At 40.1% G+C, this 23,106-nt stretch overlaps 1 protein-coding gene across 2 annotated transcripts in view; it reads left to right on the plus strand.

The window, feature by feature from the left end:
• NECTIN2 (nectin cell adhesion molecule 2) overlaps positions 1–23,106 on the plus strand; it is a 97,279-nt gene that overhangs the window by 19,682 nt on the left and 54,491 nt on the right. For both annotated transcript variants that reach the window (XM_056542412.1, XM_056542413.1), the window contains exons 2-5: positions 13,005–13,337; positions 13,812–14,102; positions 14,233–14,350; positions 15,639–15,790. In XM_056542412.1, the coding sequence (XP_056398387.1) occupies positions 13,005–13,337; positions 13,812–14,102; positions 14,233–14,350; positions 15,639–15,790 (894 nt within the window). The remainder of the gene's footprint in view (positions 1–13,004; positions 13,338–13,811; positions 14,103–14,232; positions 14,351–15,638; positions 15,791–23,106) is intronic.

Consider the following 23,106-nt stretch of genomic DNA (forward strand, 5'->3'; position numbering starts at 1 on the left):
ACTTTATGGGGTTTTACTTGTGGGTTTTAGGTAAAGAATGGACATGTCCATTCTTTTGGTGGAATTCGTGCCCTCATAGTAAATTGTAGATTAGAAAATGACTGTGTGTGAACATTAAAAATCCCATTGAAATCAACGGAAGTCTTATTCAATGCAGAATCTGTGCCAAACGTCTCGCGAATTCCTCATGGTGAACTAGCCCTATGTGTTTGGGTGCCCCACAGGAGTTTACGTTTCTATGTGATTTTTCTGGCACTTAAAGGGGTACTCCGGTGGAAAACTTTTAAATCAACTGGTGCCAGAAAGTTAAACAGATTTGTAAATGACTTCTATAAAAAAAAAAAAAAAGTCTTTGCCCTTCCAGTACTTTTTAGCAGCTGTATGCTAAAGAGGAATTTTTTCTTTTCTTTTGGAATTGATTTTATTGTCTTGTCCACAGTGCTCTCTGCTGACACCTGATGCCCATATCAGGAACTGTCCAGAGGAGAAAGAAAATCCCCATTGCAAACCTATGCTGCTCTGGAGAGTTCCTGATATGGGCATCAGGTGTCAGCAGAGAGCCCTGTGGACAAGACAAAAAAAGAAATTCAAAAAGAAAAAATTTTTCCACCAGAGTACCTTCATTTTTTTTTTTTTTTTTTTGTGTAAGTCCAGCTATAGGAACCCCTTCTGGAACTGGTGCCTAAAGTTTAAAATATTTCATCTCATCATGGTGTAGAGATCAAAATAAGAAATCTGGTAGTTTCTCTAAGCCATTGTCACTAGGGATCAATAAGCTTAGATGTGGCATTCAGTTGTGTGAGATACAGAATGTCCACTATAGACAATAGTGTTTATAGCAGAGCTTACCAACCAGTGTGCCTCCAGCTGTTGCAAAACTACAATTCCCAGCATGCCCGGACAGCCGTTGGCTGTCCGGGCATGCTGGGATTTGTAGTATTGCAACAGCTGGAGGCACCCCTGGTTGGGAAACACTAACCTATACTACTATATAGTCCGACATGCTGGGAGTTGTAGTTTTGCAACAGCTGGAGGCACACTGGTTGGGAAACACTGGTTTAAAGCCTTCCTGCCAGATACAGCCCTAGTGATATTCTTGGACTATTCTCATGTTGGTCGTACAAAGGGACAATTCGCCATTGTTCGGGACATGCCAGGATGTTGAGACAAAATGTCCGTAGGTCTAGGACAGTGGACATCTCTGAATGTTCTAAATCTATGGGGGAGATTTATCAAAACCCGTCCAGTGGAAAAGTTACCCAGTTACCCATAGCAACCAATCGGATTACTTCTTTGATTTTTAACAAGGCCTCTGCAAACTGAAAGTAGCGATCTGGTTGCTATTGGCAACTTTCCCTTTGGTACAGGTTTTGATAAATCTCCCCCCTATATCTCTTCTCTTTGGCCACCATAGATAATAACCATAATAGAAAGCAAAGCGAGACCATAGGGGGAGATTTATCAAAATCTGTCCGGAGGAAAAGTTGCTGAGTTGCCCATAGCAACCAATCAGATCGCTACTTTCATTTTTGAAAAGGCCTCTATAAAATGAAAGAAGTGATCTGATTGGTTGCTATGGGCAACTGGGCAACTTTTCCTCTGGACAGGTTTTGATTTATAAATCTCCCCTATATGATGCCAAATAGGTGGAAACAGTAAAGAACTCCATATATATATATATATATATATATATATATATATATATATATATATATATATGTATATATGTATATATGTATATATATGTATATATATGTATATATATATATATATATAATATATATATATAAAAAAAAAATATAAATATATTTTTTTTTTTTTTTTTATTATATAATTTTCTTTTTCCTGGCAAAGTCCTTTTTTTTTTTTATTTTGTTTCTCGAAAATATCTTAAGCTTTTGGTTGCTCTTTGTGTTAAATACTCCCACACATTTCGTGCATTAAAATAAGACCTTTTTACAAGTGGACTTTGTTATATTTGATTACTTTATGTTTTATGTTCCATGACTTCTTTTTTTTCCATTTTCAAGGAATGTGGTAGCCGCACGCCTGGCTAGATATTTGTGGTATGAGGCTCTGGCTGGTATACTGTGCTCGGTAACTAAGCTGAAAGAATGTATGTTTCTGATAGACTGTGTGGGTATTACCATCATTCCAAGCTTTACCTACACAGTGATTTTGTGGTATGTTTATATAGTAACTTTATCTCCTGTCACATAGGGATTTCAAAGCTCTTGACAGTAACCAGATGTCGGGGCAGAAGCCGGCTTGGCAGACTAGAGGTTAGAGGTTGGCAGCCTAGTTCCAGACCCCAGTGTCTTTTTTTTTTATTTTTTTTTTAATGTTTGTGTGTGGTGTGCTTTTTAGCCAATTTAGTTGGGGGGGATAAAAAATAAAAAAATAAAAAATAAATATATATTTATTCAGTACTTTCCTCAGGGAGAGGATACCTCTTCAGGTGTAACGGAGATTCAAATTAGGCCATTTTGCACTCCGCAGGCTTATGGGTAAAAAAAAAAAAAATATTAAAATGAACTCACCACACCACCTTCACAGGTAGTGTGTCCTGCAAAACAGCTCAGGCTTCATTTAAGAAGTCTCAGAACTCATTGGGATTTATGCCAAGCCAGAACTCTCCCCAGAAGGAAAGAGGACCCATCTGCAGACAGCTGTTTCCAGGTGTTTGCCCCTCGTCAGTACAGAGCAGGGTGATCTGGCTTGGCTGTGGTGAGAGGCCTGTGGCTTTAAACGGGGTCAGTACTTTCCTCGGGGAGAGAACACCTCTTCAGGTGTAACAGAGATTCAAATTAGGCCATTTTGCACTCCGCAGGCTTCTGTACTGACGAGGGGCAAACACCCGAAACAGCTGTCTGCAGATGGGTCCTCTTTCCTTCTGGAGAGAGTTCTGGCTTGGCATAAATCCCAATCAGTTCTGAGACTTCTTAAATGGAGCCTGAGCTGTTTTGCAGAACACACTACCTGTGAAGGTGGTGTGGTGAGCTCATTGATATAGATATAGATATAGATATAGATAGAGAGAGAGAGAGAGAGAGAGAGAGAGAATATTAAATATATATATATATTATATTGGAATTCTTTTTATTTGTTGCACTGTTTGAACTGAAGACTTATATTAAAAGAAGCCAAGACGATGCTATGGTATTAAGTGGGCCATCCAATATTAGTGCTGCACAGAGCCCCAAAATATGAAGGGTACATAGGTCACCTGGGATCTGTACAATTTGATCCATGGAAAACATTTTTATTTTTATTTTATTTTTTTTGTTTTTAAATCAACTGGTGCCAGAAAGTTAAACAGATTTGTAAATTACTTCTATTAAAAAATCTTAATCCTTCCAGTACTTATTAGCTGCTGAATACTACAGCACACTGGAACACAATGCTCTCTGCTGACATCTCGGTGCATTTTAGGAACTGTCCAGAGCAGCATATGTTTTCTATGGGGATTTTCTCCCAGTTCTTAAAATGGACAGAGATGTCCGCAGAGAGCACTGTGGTCATGATGTCAGCAGAGAGCTCTGTGTTCCAAAAAGAAAATAATTTCTTCTGTAGTATTCAGCAGCTAATAAGTACTGGAAGGATTTAAGATATTTTTTTTTTTTTTTTTTTTATAGAAGTAATTTACAAATCTGTTTAAATTTCGGGCACCAGTGGATTTGAAAAAAAAAATCCACAGGAGTACCCCTTTTAAGATGAAATTGCCGGTTCTATGTATAAACCAACACATCCAAGTTAGGCTAAGTTCACGTGACCGGACACATTACTCTGTAGACAGATCCTACAAAATAATGGAACATACGACAGAGCCCCCCTCTTAAGCAGATCTGGCCCACCCAACTGGATACTCAAGCCACTGATATTGGAGGAAGCAGGAGACATATGTATATAAATCCAGCTATGATTTCTTTGTTAGTGTGTAATGTTGGCCTTGTACTGTGTTGGGTAATGTGGGTGGAAGCCCAGATCATCTCATAATGTGCGGTCTAGATGTTACTAATATTGGGCCTAGTGTTAACTCCATTCCCATTGCCAGTTGTCTAATCTTATGAATATAACTTTGTAATGTACTTTCTTTCAATTCATCACTACTCTTCCAGATCTCTGCTGGCTGGTTACAATCTTCTTAACCTCAAGAGGCTGAATACTCTTCCTATGGCCTTGCTTGCACTAGAATAGTAGAGTGTGTTTGGGGTATATGATGAGATACCGGAGGATAGCTATACCACTGTGTACTTGCAAGGGGACCATTTACTTTAATGGACTGAACTTAGTCTACTAGACTACATTTGGGCTGTTTCCAAATGTTTACATTTTCATCTTGCAGAACGCAGAGAACCTAACTTTGCATCCCAGTTTGGGAAATGGGTCATATGTATTGTACAGTTGTACATTACATGAAAGGGCCTGGTACGGTATACAGTATGCCGGCATACTTTCTTGATGGTATCCCACTAAAGCACTACTTTTTGGATATGAACCTAGCCAAACATAGTAACTCTCACAGCTAAGGGTTTACTATAATTGTAACCAGTCTAGACCATCCTCAATCGGGTAAATTAATACCCTCCCCGCTGTCCTGTCCTAAAGCGAAGGTTGGATTGGATAGACCATGGGGATTACTAAAGAGGGTGCCCAAATGGGGGGTCCAGGAGCCTGAGGGCCCCATAAGGCCTATCTTTCATATAGGAGAAGACCAGTGAAGCACTTATAGCTCGGGGGCCCTGGAAGAGTTTTTGCATTGGGCCCTGCATCTTCACGTTATGCCACTGGGCTAGACTACAATCAGAGGCATAACTTGTAGCTTCGGGGCCCCGATGCAAAATCTGCAACAGGGCCACATATGCTAATTATTGTACTGCTCACTTATGGGGCAGATGTGCTTTGCGGCCCCCTTAGGCACAAGGGCCCCGGTGTGACTGCTACCTCTAGTTATGCCCCTGACTATAATATATAAAATTGACTCTCAGACGTGAAACGTGTTGAAAAGCACTGAGGTTTTCGGCCTCTGGTTCACTGACAACAAGCAGAGCTACATTTATACATTTGTATTTCACTATACAATGACTAGTCTTTGCTTATAGTAAACAAGAAGCCTCTTTGACCTTCAAATTTGGATAGTATTAATTGAACCTGCATTGTCTATGCCAATATGTGTGACCCAGAATCCTCTATTCTACAGCTATGGAGAACAATACAGTTGGGGGTGTAGCTGTAGGGGATGCGAGGGTAGCAGTTACCTTTAGTTGGTTAGAAGTTCTGGTACCAGATTCTGCATTGGTGCCCAGGAGGTTTACGATACTGTAGACCTCTGCTTCTAATATCTGGATATTCTTGGATAGTAGATTTGCCTTTATGTACCGTGTGGTGTTTTTTTTTTTTTTTTTTTTTCTTTACAGATTACGCTCACACATCTGTATGACAAGAATACAAACAATGTAAACAGACTTCTCACCCCCATAGGAAATATTGTGAAGGTGACATCTTCTCTGTAATAAAAACCTCATTACTTCCTTTTTCTGAGTATTCCAAAATGCGCTATGGGTGGGATTTTGAGAAATGTGCTTAAGGCCAGTGTGGGGTGCGAGGTGCAGGGCAGATGTTGTTAACCTAGGGGCAGATGGCATTAACCCCTTGGATTCGTGATGCCATGGCGTGGTTTAGCCTACAACCACGCAAACGTATACCACTGGATCCTGGGCTGGGCACAGGGGCAATAAAGACTCCGACGCCAAGTTACGGAGAACGGCAGCTTTACTGGGGGTAGACAGTTGTTAAAGTCTATACAGTTTAAGGCCCGAGGAGGTGACCAGTGTCTCAGAGACCTTAAGGGCTTGCTGGGACTTGTAGTAGGACTAGGCAATTTAGTGCAGGCCACGTTGCTTAACAATTTGACAGAGACTGACTTGATTTGACTGATGGACAATGCTGCAGGTTTAGTTAACTTGCAATTGACTGTGGCTGCAGGACTTGAGCTCTCCAGCATTCGGGATACACACACTAGGCGACTGCACTGGACCTCAGCAGAAGAGCAGAGCTCAAAGAGAGAAGCTCCACCCAGGGCTTATATGGGGGAGACTAGCAGGGAGCCCATAGGTCACTCTTAGGGTCACCTGGTCACTGATGCCTCCTGGGTAACAATCACATGGTATAACTCTTAGTGATAACACATTTTATACAGTACAACATATTTACAATGGGGAAACTAATTCAGGGGGCCCTGGGGACACAGAAGGATGCTGCCTGATAGGGCAGTGAAGGTACGGGGTAACACCTCCCATACTGGGCCACCACAAGTGGTTTCCTAACTGTGGACTTCCTAATGTTGCAAAACGACATGGCTGTCTGGGCATGCTGGGACTTGTAGTTTTGCACCATCTGAAGGTCCACAGTTTGAAGACCACTGGCCCATGGGGTAACTCGATGCATTTCAATTGGATTTAGTGTTATGTGGTGACGCAATGTGGTAAATGTAACAGTTCTACCTTCAGACTATTTATTCACAATATTGCACTGTTTACATACAAAATACATAACTAATAGGAGAATCAGTAATTTTTTTAAAATAATAATAATAATGAATTTTTTTTTTATTTTTTATAGCGACATCTTTCTTAGGCTCATTCTACCCAAGAATGCCCACAAAACCCTGTCAGAAATGCTAGTTTTGGGCCTAATTACCTCCTTAAATGTACATTTTAAGGGACAATCAAGTGAACCCTGAGTGTTTAGGACGTATGTTCCTTTTTGAGACCATTTTGGTTCAGGAGTCCTCTACCTTTTTCCATATAGTAGTGCCCACTGTTTGTACTTGCAAGTCTGTATATGTGATTGTTTGAAATTGGCAAATCCAATGCACGTCTGCCAGTGCCAAGCCTCCCTTTCTTTCTAGGGGCTGTCTCGTGAACTCTGCCTCAAAGGGCAGGTTTATGCAAATGTACATGAACTGGGGGGGTCAGCACTTTGGGGGTGTTCCCAGGCTAAGCAGGGGCAGGGTTAACAAATGTACAGCCTACAGGGATCTAATGGTTGTTTGGTAGACAAGGAAATGCTTATTGCAGAATATGAAGTGTGCCACGAAATGGCGCCAAATTATATCTGCAGGCATTGATCATCACCTGCTGTGAAAAGATAGCGGAGAGTTTCCATAAATCAGTCATGGGACCTAAAAAGCAAAACTATTTATTTTTTTACTTTATTTCTATAAATTCTTTCTTTTGTACAAGGCTAGAACGACTTCTATTGTCGGCTTGCAGGGGTAATTGCATTAGTAAATCTAACTCTGCCGTCTCCTGTATGGACCTTCAACCTTCACATTAGATGTTATGCTTAGATATGTTGGTAGGGGGATGGGATGTGCAGATTAACTATATTTGTTACTTAACCCCCCCCCCCCCCCCTTCCCTGCTGCCTATTCATTTGCAAACACCTGCCTGATGCGTCGATGGTTTCGGCTTCACGGATCCCCAAGTATTTATATGAACAATTACACTCATCAAGCTCTATGACACATTTTCTAACATGCTCATCAGATTCCAACCATTGTAAGAATAGAAGAAACATTATAGCGAACGATTTCCAGCACATGTATGCGGCATTATCATATGAATGGCAAAAAGTATATAAAATGCCATCACATGGCAGCATAGTGGGATAATGTAACACAGATGGCTTTATGTTGCACTTGAATGAGGTGTATGAAGTCTCTTCTGAATGGCAAATCCTATCTACTTTTGGACTAATATGGACTATTTGCTGTTCGGGGTTTAGGAAAGCTGGGTGTCATTTAAAATAGTAGCCAAATGAGTTGTCAAGCAACTATTAGATATGATGGTCCTGGTTGACAACCAACATGGCCGCATTCTTTAGTTGTGACGCATAGTTTTTTTTCCGGTATCCTGAGTAGCAAACTGATTTATTTAGCGATTGGTGGAGTTATTGCTACATAATTGGTATGGTCCAGAGGAAGTTGTGTAATTCTTTCCAGTCTGATCACAGTGCTACCTGCGGCCACCTCTGTCCATGTCTGGAGCAGGAGAGGTTTGCTATGGGGATTTGCTTCTGCTCTGGACATTCCTGCCATGGACAGAGGTGGCAGCAGAGAGCACTGTGGTCAGACTGAAATGAACTACACAACTTCCTCTGGAGCATACAGCAGCTGCTAAATTCTGCAAGGATTAAGATTTTTATATACAATCAATCTACAAATCTGTATACCTTTCTGCCCAGTTTATTAGAAGGAAAAACTTTTTTTTCCCCCCTCTGGAGTACCCCTTTAAGTAAGGAAATGGAGAAAAGCTGCTACCGCCACTAGGAAACTACAACTCCCATTATGTCCTGGTTGGTGTCGACCTGCTGGAACTTGTAGTCTTTAACTAGAAAGTGAGGAGTTGAAGACAGAGGTTAGCCATGACTCGGATGACCTGTGTCAGTAGAGCTATTGGCAGTAGATGAATTGCAGGCTCGGTATCTCATAATGGGTCCGGGCATTGGGAGGGTATAAAGGCTTCGTCATATAAACAATCTTTGACTCGGTGCCTTGGAATGTGGGAGGATTGGTTGTAGACTCCTCAGAAGATAAGTCTGGTTAGTCATCTGGGCCTGTGGTCGGTGACTGATTGGAGCCAGAGCATTTAGGAGATTTGCACATTGATCGGACTGGATTGATGGTTATACATATATATGTTAAAGAAAGAAGAAAGGGAAATTATATATATATATATATTTATGTATTGTGTGTTTATATAATAATAGCAGAGAAAGTGACTGCTGGGAAGAATAAGGGAATGCAGATCATGGGTTTGTGTAAATGAGTGATGGTTCATGTTAAAAATCCAGATAGGTCATGCTCCCAATCAACTATATTGCAATCATGTAGGTATAGGGGGCTATTTATTTGCAAATTATTTTTTTTCGGTCAAACGGCAAATGGGCCCATTTATTTTATTTATTTTTTTATTAATTTTTTTTAAACGTTTTTAACCCATATTTTATATTTGAGATGTATCAAACCCTATGTAGAGGAAAAGCTGACCAGTTGCTTCACGGCGACCAATCAGATTGGGTCTTTTTGATAAAACACACACACAAACACACTAAGGCTCATAGTAATGCCTGTATTGGTTATTATAAACATAACTACAACTTTTAGCATGCCTGGACAGCTGGAGACACCCTGGTTGGGAAATGATGTCCTATACAGGAAGTATAACTTATAGATTTAGCATTGTGACCCAGAATATTTAACGGGTCCCCCCAACTATAATTCTTTGATATTGCTGTCCTCCTCCTCTGCACCCCCTATTGTTACATTTCTGGTAAGAAATGATGCCTTAAGCATCGTAGCTTCCACTCCATTACATTTGCAGAACTGGGTATGCTACACCTGGCCAGTGTACTAAACAAGAGCAGGGACTCCCACATTCGACAGGAGTCCATGCTCCTGTTTGTATTTTGCACGGGCGATTGGGTCACTTTTGTTTTGGGTCCAATACCCAGCGAATCTGATTTTGATTTGCATATATATATTTATATATTATCTCTGCAGCTTCCTGACGCTAGCAACAGCATGTGCGTGCTTCACGTTTTTGGGAGATCAGAGGTTAAAGCTGCAAGTCGGCAGCAGAGTAATAAGAAAAATTGTATTCGGTCCCAACTTTCCAGCTTTTAAAGGAAAGGAAAAGTTGTATCAGTATAAAATAATGTACTTTGGAATAAGACAAAACTGCTGGAAACCTTGTCTGTCTGTGTTGTAACCTGAACTGGGCATAATGGATAATTTATGATCCAGCCACGGTGTGGACTGTAACCACTCTGCAGGGTTACGCACGATGAGAGTTGCAGTCCTGAAGGTAACTATAGTAGACTTGTTGTCTGCAAAGCTTCGCCTGCTCGTGTGATGAGACGTAGCATCCCCTCCCCCTCCCCGGTTTTACTGCAGTAGGTTGCGTTCAAGTGCCAGGCTCAGTTAAATACTTGAATGCTATAAAACATGCAGATCTGTTCCCCGAGGTGATACATTTACATGTCTCCTCGCCAGCTTCTGTAGCCTAGTAAATTGATGTATGTAGACGTGTGGGTACGTGCAGGATTATCTGTGTGTGTGTCCAGATGTGCTCCTCTAAGCCTCGATATAAGGGAATTTAATACAAATTGTCTTACAGGAAAAACGACCAATAAAACCCACAAAATGGACGAGAAAGGGAGACTTAATACCAGCGCTTTCTTTGTATGATCACGCCAACTGTCCACGCCATGGAGAATGATGGCGAGATGCAAAAAGGAGCTTTAAAAAGCCGTGTGACTCCATTAGGTTGTATAGGGAGGTCATTGTTTGGCCTATGGCCAATATGTTCTAGTTCCATGGGTGTTGGTAGGATTCAAGTGCTAGAGACAAAGCTAGTGTAAAATGGCACAAGGATTGTCTTAGCCAAAACATTTTTGCAGATAGAGAATGCATGGTTAGGCTAGGCGACTATGAGCGATTGCCAACCTTATGGACCATTAAAGGGAGTCTGCACCTTTTTTTTTTTTTTTTTTTTTTTTTTTGTAACCCGGGCAGTCCCCGGCCTCTTCTCCCTGCCCCCACTGGACATCATCGATAGCTCTCTCCCAATACCCAAGCAAAGAGATCGGTCAGTCAAGGTTGGTGTTGGGTAGAGAAGCTGATGTAGACCGACCTAAGGACTCATGGTTTAAGCAGCAAAAAGTGAAAGGCTCCCTTTAAAATAACCCCTTATGTTAAGCAGAGCAGTAAGGGTCTATTCACAAATTAAAGCCCATAGACTTCTATGGGATTCCGCACTCCCTTTCAACCTTCTGAAATTCCGCAAGCGGAATTTCAGAAGGTTGAATTGGAGTGCGGAATCCCACAGAAGTCTATGGGCTTTAAAAGGGTATTCCAGGAAAAAACTCTTTTATATATCCGCTCCAGAAAGTTAAACAGATTTGTAAATGACTTCTATTAAAAGAATCTTAATCCTTTCAGTACTTATGAGCTGCTGAAGTTGAGTTGTTCTTTTCTGTCTAAGTCCTCTCTGATGACACCTGTCTCGCGGAAACTGTCCAGTTTAGAAACAAATCCCCATTGCAGACCTCTTCTACTCTGTGCAGTTCCCGAGACAAGCAGAGATGTCAGCAGAGAGCACTGTTGCCAGACAGAAAAGTACAACTCAACTTCAAATTGTGTACGTCTGGGTTGGCATGAGGAACACTCGGTGCTCTTGGTAAACAATAATTGAGTTCCCAGGTATTTAAAACAATTACAGTTTTCACTTAAAAAGTAAAACGTATGCAGAAATTTAGGTTGTTTAATCAGTGGAGTTGTGAGGGGAGCTTGTCCAGATCTGGCTTAATGTGGGCCCTTGGAGTCCTAGGGGGAAGATTTATCAAAACCTGTGCAGAGGTAAAGTTTCCCAGTTGTCCATAGCAACCAATCAGATTGCTACTTTCACTTTCCAGAGGCCTTGTTAAAAATGAAAGTGATCTGATTGGTTGCTATGGGCAACTGGGAAACTTTACCTCTGCACAGGTTTTGATAAATCTTCCCCCTAGGACTCCAAGGGCCCACATTAAGCCAGATCTGGGCAACCTCCCCTCACAACTCCACTGATTAAACAACCTAAATTTCTGCATACGTTTTACTTTTTAAGTGAAAACTGTAATTGTTTTAATGCCTGGGAACTCAATTATTGTTTACCAAGAGCACCGAGTGTTCCTCATGCCAACCCAGACGTACACAATCACATGGTACTAAGCCTGGAGCCCAGACATTACAATCATGGAGTTTAAGCGCCTACTCTGTAATTTTAATAGTCGGCAGATGAACCTTCACGTTTTCAAGATGAAACTTCTTCTTCTAATGTTTTTCCCAAAAAACACATCTTTAGTCAATGGGCTGTCAAAATCTGATTCTGAGGACTGGTAATATTACAGGTCCGACTTTGGGTTTTCATCTGACCAACATGTCGTTGAGGATGTGAAAGGGTTTCTTATGAGTCAAGAGTCACTCAGTGGCACATCCAACTATATTGTGGTCAGCGACATATTTGAATCTGCACCACGTGTGGCTTTCCCTGGTGATATTGGCCACTTTTGTCCTTGTACTTGTCCTTGCCATGTTGGTTGTCGTTCAACTTTCCGAGAAACAGATTTCAAATCTGTCATGTAATTAACTCTTTACTTACTTAAACTTTATAGAAATTACATGTCCTCACTAGAGGTTGGTGGGTAATTGGCATCTTACTAATCCTTAGTAATAATGCTTGTTTTTTGGAGAAAAAAAATGAAATCGTCAAATCTTTTATAACCTGTGTAACTTCATCTGGCTAGAGCAGTTTTTTTTTTTTTTTTTTTTTGTTTTTTTTTCTCCTCTACAAAGTCCCTATACTTGCTTATATGGTGCTTAGGGTATATGTACCATATAGGTAACTCAAGTTTGGTTCAGTTCCCATGGAAAGCAAGTTTGCCTAGGGCTCCATCCCTCTACAGGAGCCTAGAAGGTGCTACAAACAAAACCTGGTCACTGGCTTTAAGGGTCATGAGACCCTTCTTTCAGGATATTGAATAATATCTGGTAGGATCCTCAGACTGTAGATCTATAGTATTTTCGGCGTTCTTGTGACATGGAAGGGACACTATGGTACTACAGTCGGCAACAAAAGATCAGCTTTGCTAGTCTGAGATCTGTCTTATTTTATTGCTCTCTGCAGAATACTTTGCAGGAACTTGGGATAGATCTTCATCTTTAGTCTTCTCATGGCTTTGCATTATTGTTTTCTTGGTTTCGAGGGAAGTATGCCCTTTCCTCTATTCGTGTTTGACAATTTTCCAGCCAGTGTCCTCTCGCTGTCGGATGTTTTAATTTGTATAGGTTCTATAGGTTATAGAACTACATAAACTAATAATAATAACCAGATGTTTAAAAAAAAAAAAAATTTTCATTAATGTCCCTTTCCACCCTACTTATCACAATCTACCTTCTTCAGTCTTACAGGCCCAGGAGGTTTCGGTAACAAGCAAGTTGACTGGTATCATTGGTAAAGAGATCGTTTTGCCATGCACATTTACCAGCACAGATTCCAGCGTGAAAGTGACTCAGATTATGTGGATGCACGGTAGTACCAGTTTAGGGGTGTATAGTCCTCATCTTGGCATACATTTGAGCAATCCATCACATTTCCAGCTAGTGGAGCCATCCAATACCAGCGCTACGCTCAAGATCTACCCGGTCGTTTACACCGATGAAGGGGAGTACACGTGTGAGGTAACCACCTTTCCTGGTGGTAATGTCAAAGCCACCACCACTATGGTCATCAAGGGTGAGTAGCATTCATATAAACCTATTGTATGATTCTTATGGAAATGATCAACCTGAGGTACTTGACTCCATTTTAAAGGCAGTCAAAACATAGGCAACAGACCTTTTTCCAATCTATAATGGCCAGTGTTCAGGTAACATGTTGGACATATAGATCTTTACCTTTTTACCTCTACTAAAGTGGGTATATATATTATCTTCCACCGAAATCAGAGGCCAACACCTGTTTTATGGCACTTTATTTATTGTAGGCCAGAAAATACATAATGTTCTGTTGCATGAATAACCAGATGACCAGTTGCCACCTAATTGTGGTAGACTATCCTCTGTGAATCCATAGCTAATATTTAGAGCATTAAATGTTACTCCCTAGCTGGTAACTATGGTCAATAATGGTTCTTTCACCTGGTTCATGTAAATATCTTGTACGGCTTTTCAGTTCATAAGATTAACAATCGGGTTTCCACTTTTTCAGCCATACCACAGAATTCTGCAGAAGCCAACCCTGGGGTTGTGGCGAGTGACCAAGTCCAGGCAGTAGCTACATGTAAATCAGCCAATGGAAGGCCTCCGTCTCGAATAACATGGCACGCGTCCATTCCTTACAATGAGAGCACCGACATGGTCAATAACACTGATGGCACGTACACTGTAGTCAGCAAGTTCCTAATAACACCCACGTGGATCGCTGATGGGATGCCAGTCACTTGCATAATCAACGACGATTCCTCAGATTACCCCATTCCATTGAAGTTGTCCGTGCAATGTAAGTACCTTCAAATATGTCGGTAAGGTCCGGTTTAGAATTTACCCCTTTTGTTTGCAGAGATAATAGATTTCACAAATTGCCTTTACAAATTTCGCAAGTCTTTACACTGAATCTCCCTACTGTTTAGATTCTCCTGTGGTGACCATTGAGGGCTTCGATGATAACTGGCACTTACACCGCAATGGTGTCTATCTGACTTGCAATGGAAAAGGCAACCCTCCTCCCACATCATACACTTGGAAGACGTAAGTATATATGAAGATTGCAAAAACGTAGTTATCAGTTGGTTATAAAGGAAAACTATTCTTTATACTATTGTAAGGACAGTAAGGCTTTGGAGCTTCTTACAGCTGAAGGAGTTGATAGTAAATTCTTTAAAGGTTACATGTCAAATAAAAAAATTAACTTACATGTCCTAGAGACGTGTCAAAGGTTTTTATCGGTCAGTCAGCATTCAAACCCCAACTGATTACTAGAACAAGGAAAAAGTGCATGGCCACGTGCTGCTTTGACCGCTCTGTCTGAGACCTGGATGGCCCCATAGACTTTATAGTATGAGTCTGTCTAGGTTATATGACCTGGAGCCAAGAGAAAACACGCTATGCACGCGCTTGTTCTCTTGATTGGTCAGGATCTAAGCACTTAGGAGGAAAGTTATCAAAACCTGTGCAGAGGGAAAGTGGAGCAGTTGCCCATAGCAACCAATCAGACCCCCCCCCCCCCACAGGCCTCTTAAAAAAAAAGTGATCGGATTGGTTGCTATGGACAACTGCACCACTTTCCCTATTAGACCTGAATTGATCAAAACTTTTAATGGGTCCCTACGACATTTTTAATTCTTCCCATTTAAGTCTACTGAGGGTATTGGTTTTTTTCCTGCTCTCTCTGGATCAGAGCTTTCCAAACGGTCAGCAGCATTCTGTCATGCATTTTTATGGCTTCCCCTTCTGTCGTATTAGTGTATGCACACTGTGGTCTAGAGATCATACAGGTACTGCGCCTACGCACAATAAGTGTTTCAATCACAGCAGTTGGGAGTATGACGCAAGACCTCCTTATATACGCTCCTAAGACTGAATTACTATATGTCGACATGATGCATTTCTATAAAGTGTGTTTCGCCAAGGTAAAAAGTTTGGAAAACTGTTTTTGATCAACACTAATGTTTGTTATGGGTTAACTTTCTGGACCCCAATGATTGATACCATATATCAGTTTAGTGTTGGATTTTAAGGTCCTTTTAGACTGGATTTGGTTTTTGACAAACTGGAACATGGATGTTTAGGATTTTTCAGTCAATGAAAACTGAAGATCTGCACCCCCTAGTAGAATCTGACCTGTGGGTTTCTTGATGGCCCTACCTAAATGCACAGGAGAAGGTGGCTGAACCAAAAGTTGATAAAAAACCATGTATAAGCAATCTACATTATACATTTATATCTGTCACTTTGTGGTCCACTATTTGTGAGGTAATTTAATTTTTTTATTTTTTAAGAAAAAAAAATATTACATTTTTATTTTTTACTCCTAAAGTGCGGATGGATCTCCACTCCCTGCTTCTGTCCGGGCAAAGGACAATGTGTTGTACGTAGATGAGGTGGATCAGCGTGTGAACAGAACGTTTTTATGTGAAGTCACCAATGCTCTCGGGAGTAGAGCTTCCCGGCAGGATGTCTTTGTGAGAGGTAAATACTATGATACCAACTAATGCATGTGTGCAAAGTATGCGGTGCCTGTGTGACTGACCTGCCCCAACAGTCGGCCTTGTTTTTACCCTTTCTCAAACACAGTACAAAGTCTTATATTTCTCTAACTCTCCATAATGGACAATTCATACATTCAATCATCTACTGACATCCAGTTCTATCGATGGGTCTCATACTTGATGGGTCGCCCTCTGTTCACCGATCATCTTCTTATGTTATTCATTTCCCTACTAATATGAATAGAACTGCCCACCGCACATCTAAAATTGATTTTTTTTCTTGTCCTTCTTAATTGTCATGCTCCATATACCTGTCCGAGATGCCATTTTGTCATAGTCCACCAGCTCAATAATGATTTTTTTTGCCTGTCAGTCTACGATTCTGCATGACCTAGCATGATGATCACCTCCCGGGTCATAGTAAATTAGCTTGAAAGTTCGGACCTGCTTGACATTTTGCTTGGAGATCCTTGACTGGTCTACAAGAAAAAATGGAATACGGTGGAACCTTGGAACTTTCCATATGCTGCTATTAAATTAAGACTCAAGTAGACTGCCTATAATACAGTATCTATTTTCTCAGGAAAATAATTGGGATATTTATGAATATGGCGTAAACAAAGACCAGATAAGATTCACCTTGATGTCAAGGAAGTTTTTACTTTAGAACTCCAAAATCTAATATAACCTCCACTACATGAAGGCTGTTTAAAGCCTTCCTTTTTGTGTTTTTTTTTATTTTATAATTTTTTTTTTTTTTGTGTTTTTATAGATAACCTTTTATAGGTATGGGCTTTCTTATAGATATGGGTCACTAGACATCTGCCAATGTATACCACCATTATGGTTCCTCACTCAAAGGGGTACTCCGCCCCTAGAAATCTTATCCCCTATCCAAAGGATAGGGGATAAGATGTCTGATCACGGGGGTCCTGCTGCTGGGGACCCCCGCGATCTTGTTTCAACACCAACATGGCTTTTTGTCATTGTTGCCCCATCAGAGCAACTCAGAGAATATAGAGGAACATCTACTGTGGGTTTGGCGAGCTAGTATTTCTTTCGGTATATCACCCATACCAGCTTTGTGTTTACTCCATTTTGGCTCTGTCACGCGATCGAGATAGACTTACATTATAAGATGTAAGCTATGGAGCATGTTTCGGTCATGTGAGCTCCCCGGTACCTTCACCGATCAGGGTGAACATTCCCGACCCCCATCAATGAAAACTTTTCACATGTTGCTAGGACATGTAAGAAGTTTTGAAGTGACATGTACACCTTTTAAAGGTTATTAAAACACAATTAGCCTCTGGGTTAAGGTGGGCTCCCACAGACTGCTAGTACCTTGGTAGATGGGACCATATTGGGTAGCTGTACATTCCAAGACCCAAGTTTAAGGGGTTATACCGGGATAGAGAAACAGAACTCTTACATTTTTATTTTATTATTTTTTTCTGAAAAACAGCACCACCTCTGTGTAGTATTACAGCTTAGTTCCATTGAGATATATGGAACCAAGTTGTAATACCATACACAACCTGAGGACAGGGGTGGTGCTGTTTTTGGAAGAAATTACTGTATCTTTCTCTATGCCTGGATAACCACTGGGTATGTATTGCAAACTAGGTACATTGATACTTGTTCGTAGCAAATGTTATAAATCTGCAGAATCCCTTTCGAAGGGGCAGGTAACATATTAGACCCATTTTTAATAATCCAATAATTTGTCTGTAATATGTTTGTAGGTTCTAAACATAAAAAAAAAACAAAAAAAAAAAACCTTCCCGGTCCCCATCATGAGCAGAGATCGATGTACCTGCCATTTAATTTTAATCAATGCAACAAATGACTCTGACCTTCAATAGTATTGATTTTTGGCTTAATTGCCTCTACCAGTAGAATTCCAGAGATATTTTTCTGTTTATGACTATAGGATTGAGAAGCGTCCTCATCAGTATTCTGTCCCCGGCCCCGCTAAATCCTTTGATTAGAAAGCTACGGTGTTAGGTCGACTGCCTCCGACTAATTATTATTAACAAGTGCTGTAGGTGTTTAAAAAAATGAATAAAATTCTTAGTGAAATTTTTAATTAAAAAAACTAATTGAGCAACAATTATACAAAATGTTCTGTGGAGACGATCGGCAAAGGAGTCTGTAATAGAACAATGGTGCAAGTATATATGGACCCCTCTACTGTATCGTTCACCCTTGCCATGAATTTGTCTCGGGAAACGCCCAGTTTAGAAGCAAATCCCCATAGCAAACCTCTTCTAAACTGGGCGTTTCCCCAGACACGTGTCATCAGAGAGCACTTACACAGAAAAGAACAACCTTAACTTCAGAAGCTCATAAGTACTGAAAGGATTAAGATTTTTTTAATAGAAGTAATTTACAAATCTGTTTAACTTTCTGGAGCCAGTTGAGATATATATATATATATATATATATATATATATATATATATATATATATATATATATATATATATATATATATATATATATATATATATATATATATATATATATATATATATATATATATATTATATATTATTTATATATATTATATATTATTTATATATATTATATATATATATATATTATATATTATATATAATATATATTATATATTATATATATATATTTATTATATATATTTATTATATATATTTATTATATATTATATATTATATATTTATTATATATTATATATTTATTATATATTATATATTTATTATATATTATATATTTATTATATATTATATATTTATTATATATTATATATTTATTATATATTATATATTTATTATATATTATATTATATATATAATATCCCTTTAAAGAATAGAAGGAGCTGAGCGGTTTGATATATAGTTTTATAGGGAAAGCTCCAGGATAACTTGTCATTTCATTCATGTAAACCTCTGCTTATTGTAGGCGAAGTAGTCAAGTGGGCGGTCCTACTTGATAGCTTGTCAACACAGGGTAGGGACCACCCACTTGTCATTTTTTAATGTAAATCTCTGTTCGTTCTGGTATAAGTAGTCAAGTGGGTGGGCCCACTCAGTGATTGCTTGTCAACACAGAGACAGCCTGCCCAATCACTGAGGAGGACCGCCTACTTGACTACCTAACCGAGAATAAGCAGAGAATTACATGAATAAATGACAAGTTATCCTGGCACTTACCCCCATAAAACTATATATCAATCTGCTCAGCTCCTCCTTCTCTATAACATGGACTGTACTTTCAATGTGACAGGTTCTCCTGTACCGTTGTCATAGCTACGCAATTTTGACAGTCAGGATTTTGGAGACACAGAGACTTTTGGGAACCGTATTGATGGGTTTTAAAGCAGCAAATGTTTTAAGGTAGCTGTTGCAAAACTACAACTCCCAGCATGCCCGGACAGCCTTCAGCTGCCCGTGCATGCTGGGAGTTGTAGTTTTGCAACAGCTGGAGGCACCCTGGTTGGGAAACACTGCTTTTAAAGTATCTCCTCGGAGTTGATCCTTAACAACTTGACAGCAGAGGACGACTCATGGATGTTTTTAGGGGAAATGCCATTGGAGTTAGTTGTTACTGTGAGATGACATGGCGACGACGCTGAGTTTCCTACATCTGTGTGTATGCAACCCCTCTGACCTAAGCTGCTATCTAGCATATGCTGCTGCTTGGACGTTTGCCCCGTCTTATCATGCATGGCTCTTTATTTCTGTGCACGCTCCAGGGATTGTACATACAGTCTTCGCAGTCGGGGTGTAGAGGTTAGAACTGCGGCCCACTCTGCTATGTGAGTTGAATCAGTATAAGAACCGGTGTGTATGTGACCAACACTACGGCTACTTGGGTGATTCTTGCCGGCTCACCATGTTGCATAGTGTATTGAAGTGGTCTCCAAACTGCGGCCCTCCAGATGTTGCAAAACTACAACTCCCAGCATGCTCGGACAGCCGCTGGCTGTCCGGGCATGCTGGGAGTTTAAGTTTTGCAACATCTGGAGGGCTGCCGCTTGGAGACCACTGGTCTATAGTGTAGTCTTTATGCAGAAAGTGCTGTAAAGGGGGGTCAAGGTAGTGCATGGAAATCCTTTCTTTTTTTAGCATTGCCTAAACTATTTTTATTTTGTATTTAGAAAATATTATTTATTATTAATAATATTAAATTTTAATAGAAATGATAGAATAGAATTTTTTTTATTATTAATAATGTATTTATTATTAATAAATGTATTGATTATTTCTATCACTTCTATTACAATTAAATATAATAATAAATAATTTAATAATTATTTTTAATTGTAATAGAAATGATAGAATAGAAATAAATATGAATACATTTATTAATAAATACATTTTTTCTATTCTCATTTCTATTACAATGTATTAATATTTATTAATTTAATTGTAATAGAAATGATAGAATAGAAAAAAATTATTTATTATGAATAAATGTATTAATTTATTAAGTATTCTATAATTTCCATTACAATTAAATATAATTATTAATAATAAAATGAATTGTAATAGAAATGATAGAATATAAATAAATATTAATACATTATTAAGAATTTATTTTTTCTATAATTTCTATTACAATTTATTAAATATTATCTATTATTATATATATATATATATATATATATATATATATATATATATATATATATATATATATATATATATATAATTTTTATTTTTTTATTATATATATATATATGTAATATGCAAATTTTTTTTCAATTACGCACGGTCTCTCTTCAAAGACTTAAGAGACTTTTTTATTTTTCCCCGTCATGACCTCATCCGGAGGGGTGTGCCAGCGCTGTCAACAGCCCCTTTGTTATCCCGTGCTCTGCCCTTTCCAGGTGAAGCAGCCAGGTGATAGATTTAAGGTTTTTCATTTCCTGACCTGCCAGATGAGGTCTCACGTGACCGTGACCCGAGGCGATATGCGGTGGGGCCATGCATTTTTTTCATAGCAGCAGCCGCCATTTAAAGGTCCTGTTTTTCAGGCTCTTGTCTGGAAGGTATTGAGTCATCGGCCGCGCGTGAATACAATTTATGTTAATGGTTTTACTGGCCGGGTGCATATTTCTCGCCTGTTTAAGGCCACAACCTACTGTAAATTGTTCATGGAAGCAACAGGGTGATATGTTCGGCGTGACACGATCTCTATAAATTCTGGATTTAATCAGAACATTGCGCAGTAAGAAGCTGTATATGATTAGTGTAATAGTATAGGAGGACACTTGGGTATGTAAATCACTTATTCTCCTACCAGCCAAACTGCATTGTTGTTTCCTCCAATAGAATGATGACGTCCTTCAAAATAGTTATTAGAACGGAGTCTCCTAGTAATACGGTTGGAAAATTACATGAACTGAACCAGACTTTTGGTTTGAACGGAAAATTGCACCAAGCCGCAATTTTCAGTCTAGGCGAAAAGTCTGATACGGTCTGGCACAGTCGGCAGGTGGGTTTAAGCTTCTCCTGACATTTACGTAGTATGGAGGTGTAATGTCCCAGTACAGAATGTGGTTCTGTACTACCCTTAGGCCCTGTCAGGTTGAGTCCGTGACCTGGGGGGGGGTCTCCTGCAGGGTCTCCCCTGCTGTTACTTTAATGTTATCTATTGTATTTTATGGATAGTCAGTGTCCTAATGTATGGTCAGTATAAAGGACCTTTTTGGAGGACTTCAGCAGTTGTCTAAAGGACCTGTGGAGGTCACATGTTATGTTTGTCACATGATGTTATCCAGAGGGCACCAACTTAACCTATGACCTGCAGCTTGACAATAGGCTTTGGCTCAGCCCCCTCTATATTAGGGGGCGGCCATTACAATTCTCTTTCTTTACGGAGACCAGCAAACACCAGAGATCTCGGTGCTAGTTACCAGCACCTGGAAGGCCTCAAATCTACAGTCATTCCAGTAAGTTAAAAGTCTGTCTGCTGTCACCACTACCCATAGTTAAGCCCAGTACAAAAGTCAATAGTCTAATGTCTATTAAGTGTATAATTGGTCCCAGCAAGCTGCAAGGTCCTTCTATGTCCCTGGTCACCTCTCTGGGATTCTGGCCTAGATGTGAAGAAAATAACACCTGTCTTAACTAAGTAAAGCTTCCGTTAAACCATAACTTGGTTGTGGACTCTCCTTTTACTGCCTAGCCATTGGAATAGCAAAGATGCTGTTTGTGTGGTTTCGGTACCCAAAAATCACTCTGGCGTCACGAACATTAGTGGTTAACAACACCTTGCCCCTGGGGTTAATACCATTTTGCCCCTCCACCTACACCCCATGGTCCCGCCATACACTGTGGGTCACCACAGAGGCACAAAGCGTGGTAAAGCTTAGCTGGAAGAGATGGTTTAGATGTAGCCTAGGGGAGGAGTACTGTTTCTTCTTGAAGATACTTATTTAAAAGCACTGTTGAGTCGATAAAGAAAAGCTGCTTAAAGGGGTACTCCAGAGGAAAAACAAATGTTGCAAAAACAACTGGTGCCAGAAAGTTATAAAGACTTGTAATGTACTTCTATTTAATAATCTTAATCCTTCCAATACTTATCAGCTGCTGTATACTACAGAGGAAGATGTGTAGTCTTTCTGGTCTGACCACAGTTCTCTCTGTTTCCACCTCTGTCCATGTCATGAACGGTCTGGTTTGCTATGGGGATTTGCTCCTGCTCTTAACAGTTCCTGACAAGGACAGAGGTGGCAGCAGAGAGCACTGTAGTCAGACTGGAAAGAACTACACAACTTCCTCTAGAGCATACAGAAGCTAAGCACTCTGGGATAGAAAATGTATCCCCCCATCCTAAGGATTGGGAATAAGTGTCAGATTGCAGGGGGCCGATGACTGGGATCCCCGTGATCTCCCACCGGGCTCTCTGCATGAAAAGAGCTGTATTGACCACCACGCGAAGCTGTGGCGTGTCCGGTCGGACCCCCTCGCCATCTGATACTTATCCTTATGATAGGGGATTAGTTTTGCTATCCTGGAGTACTCCTTTTAAAGGGGTACTCTGCCCCTAGACATCTCATCCCCTATCCAAAGGATAAGGGATAAGATGTCTGATCTCAGCTGCAGCACTGCAGACATCCGTGCACGGAGCAAACTTCACTCCGTGCTGGATGACTGGCGATGCGGGTCGGAGGCTCGTGATGTCACGGCCACGCCCCCACAATGCAAGTCTATGGGAGGGGGCGTGACGGACGTCACGCCCCCTCCCATAGACTTGCATTGAGGGGGCGCGGCCGTGACATCAAGAGCCTCCGGCGCTGCACCCAATGCTC

This window comes from Hyla sarda, chromosome 10 (genome assembly GCF_029499605.1).
Source record: "Hyla sarda isolate aHylSar1 chromosome 10, aHylSar1.hap1, whole genome shotgun sequence".
NCBI classification, from domain to species: Eukaryota; Metazoa; Chordata; class Amphibia; order Anura; family Hylidae; genus Hyla; species Hyla sarda.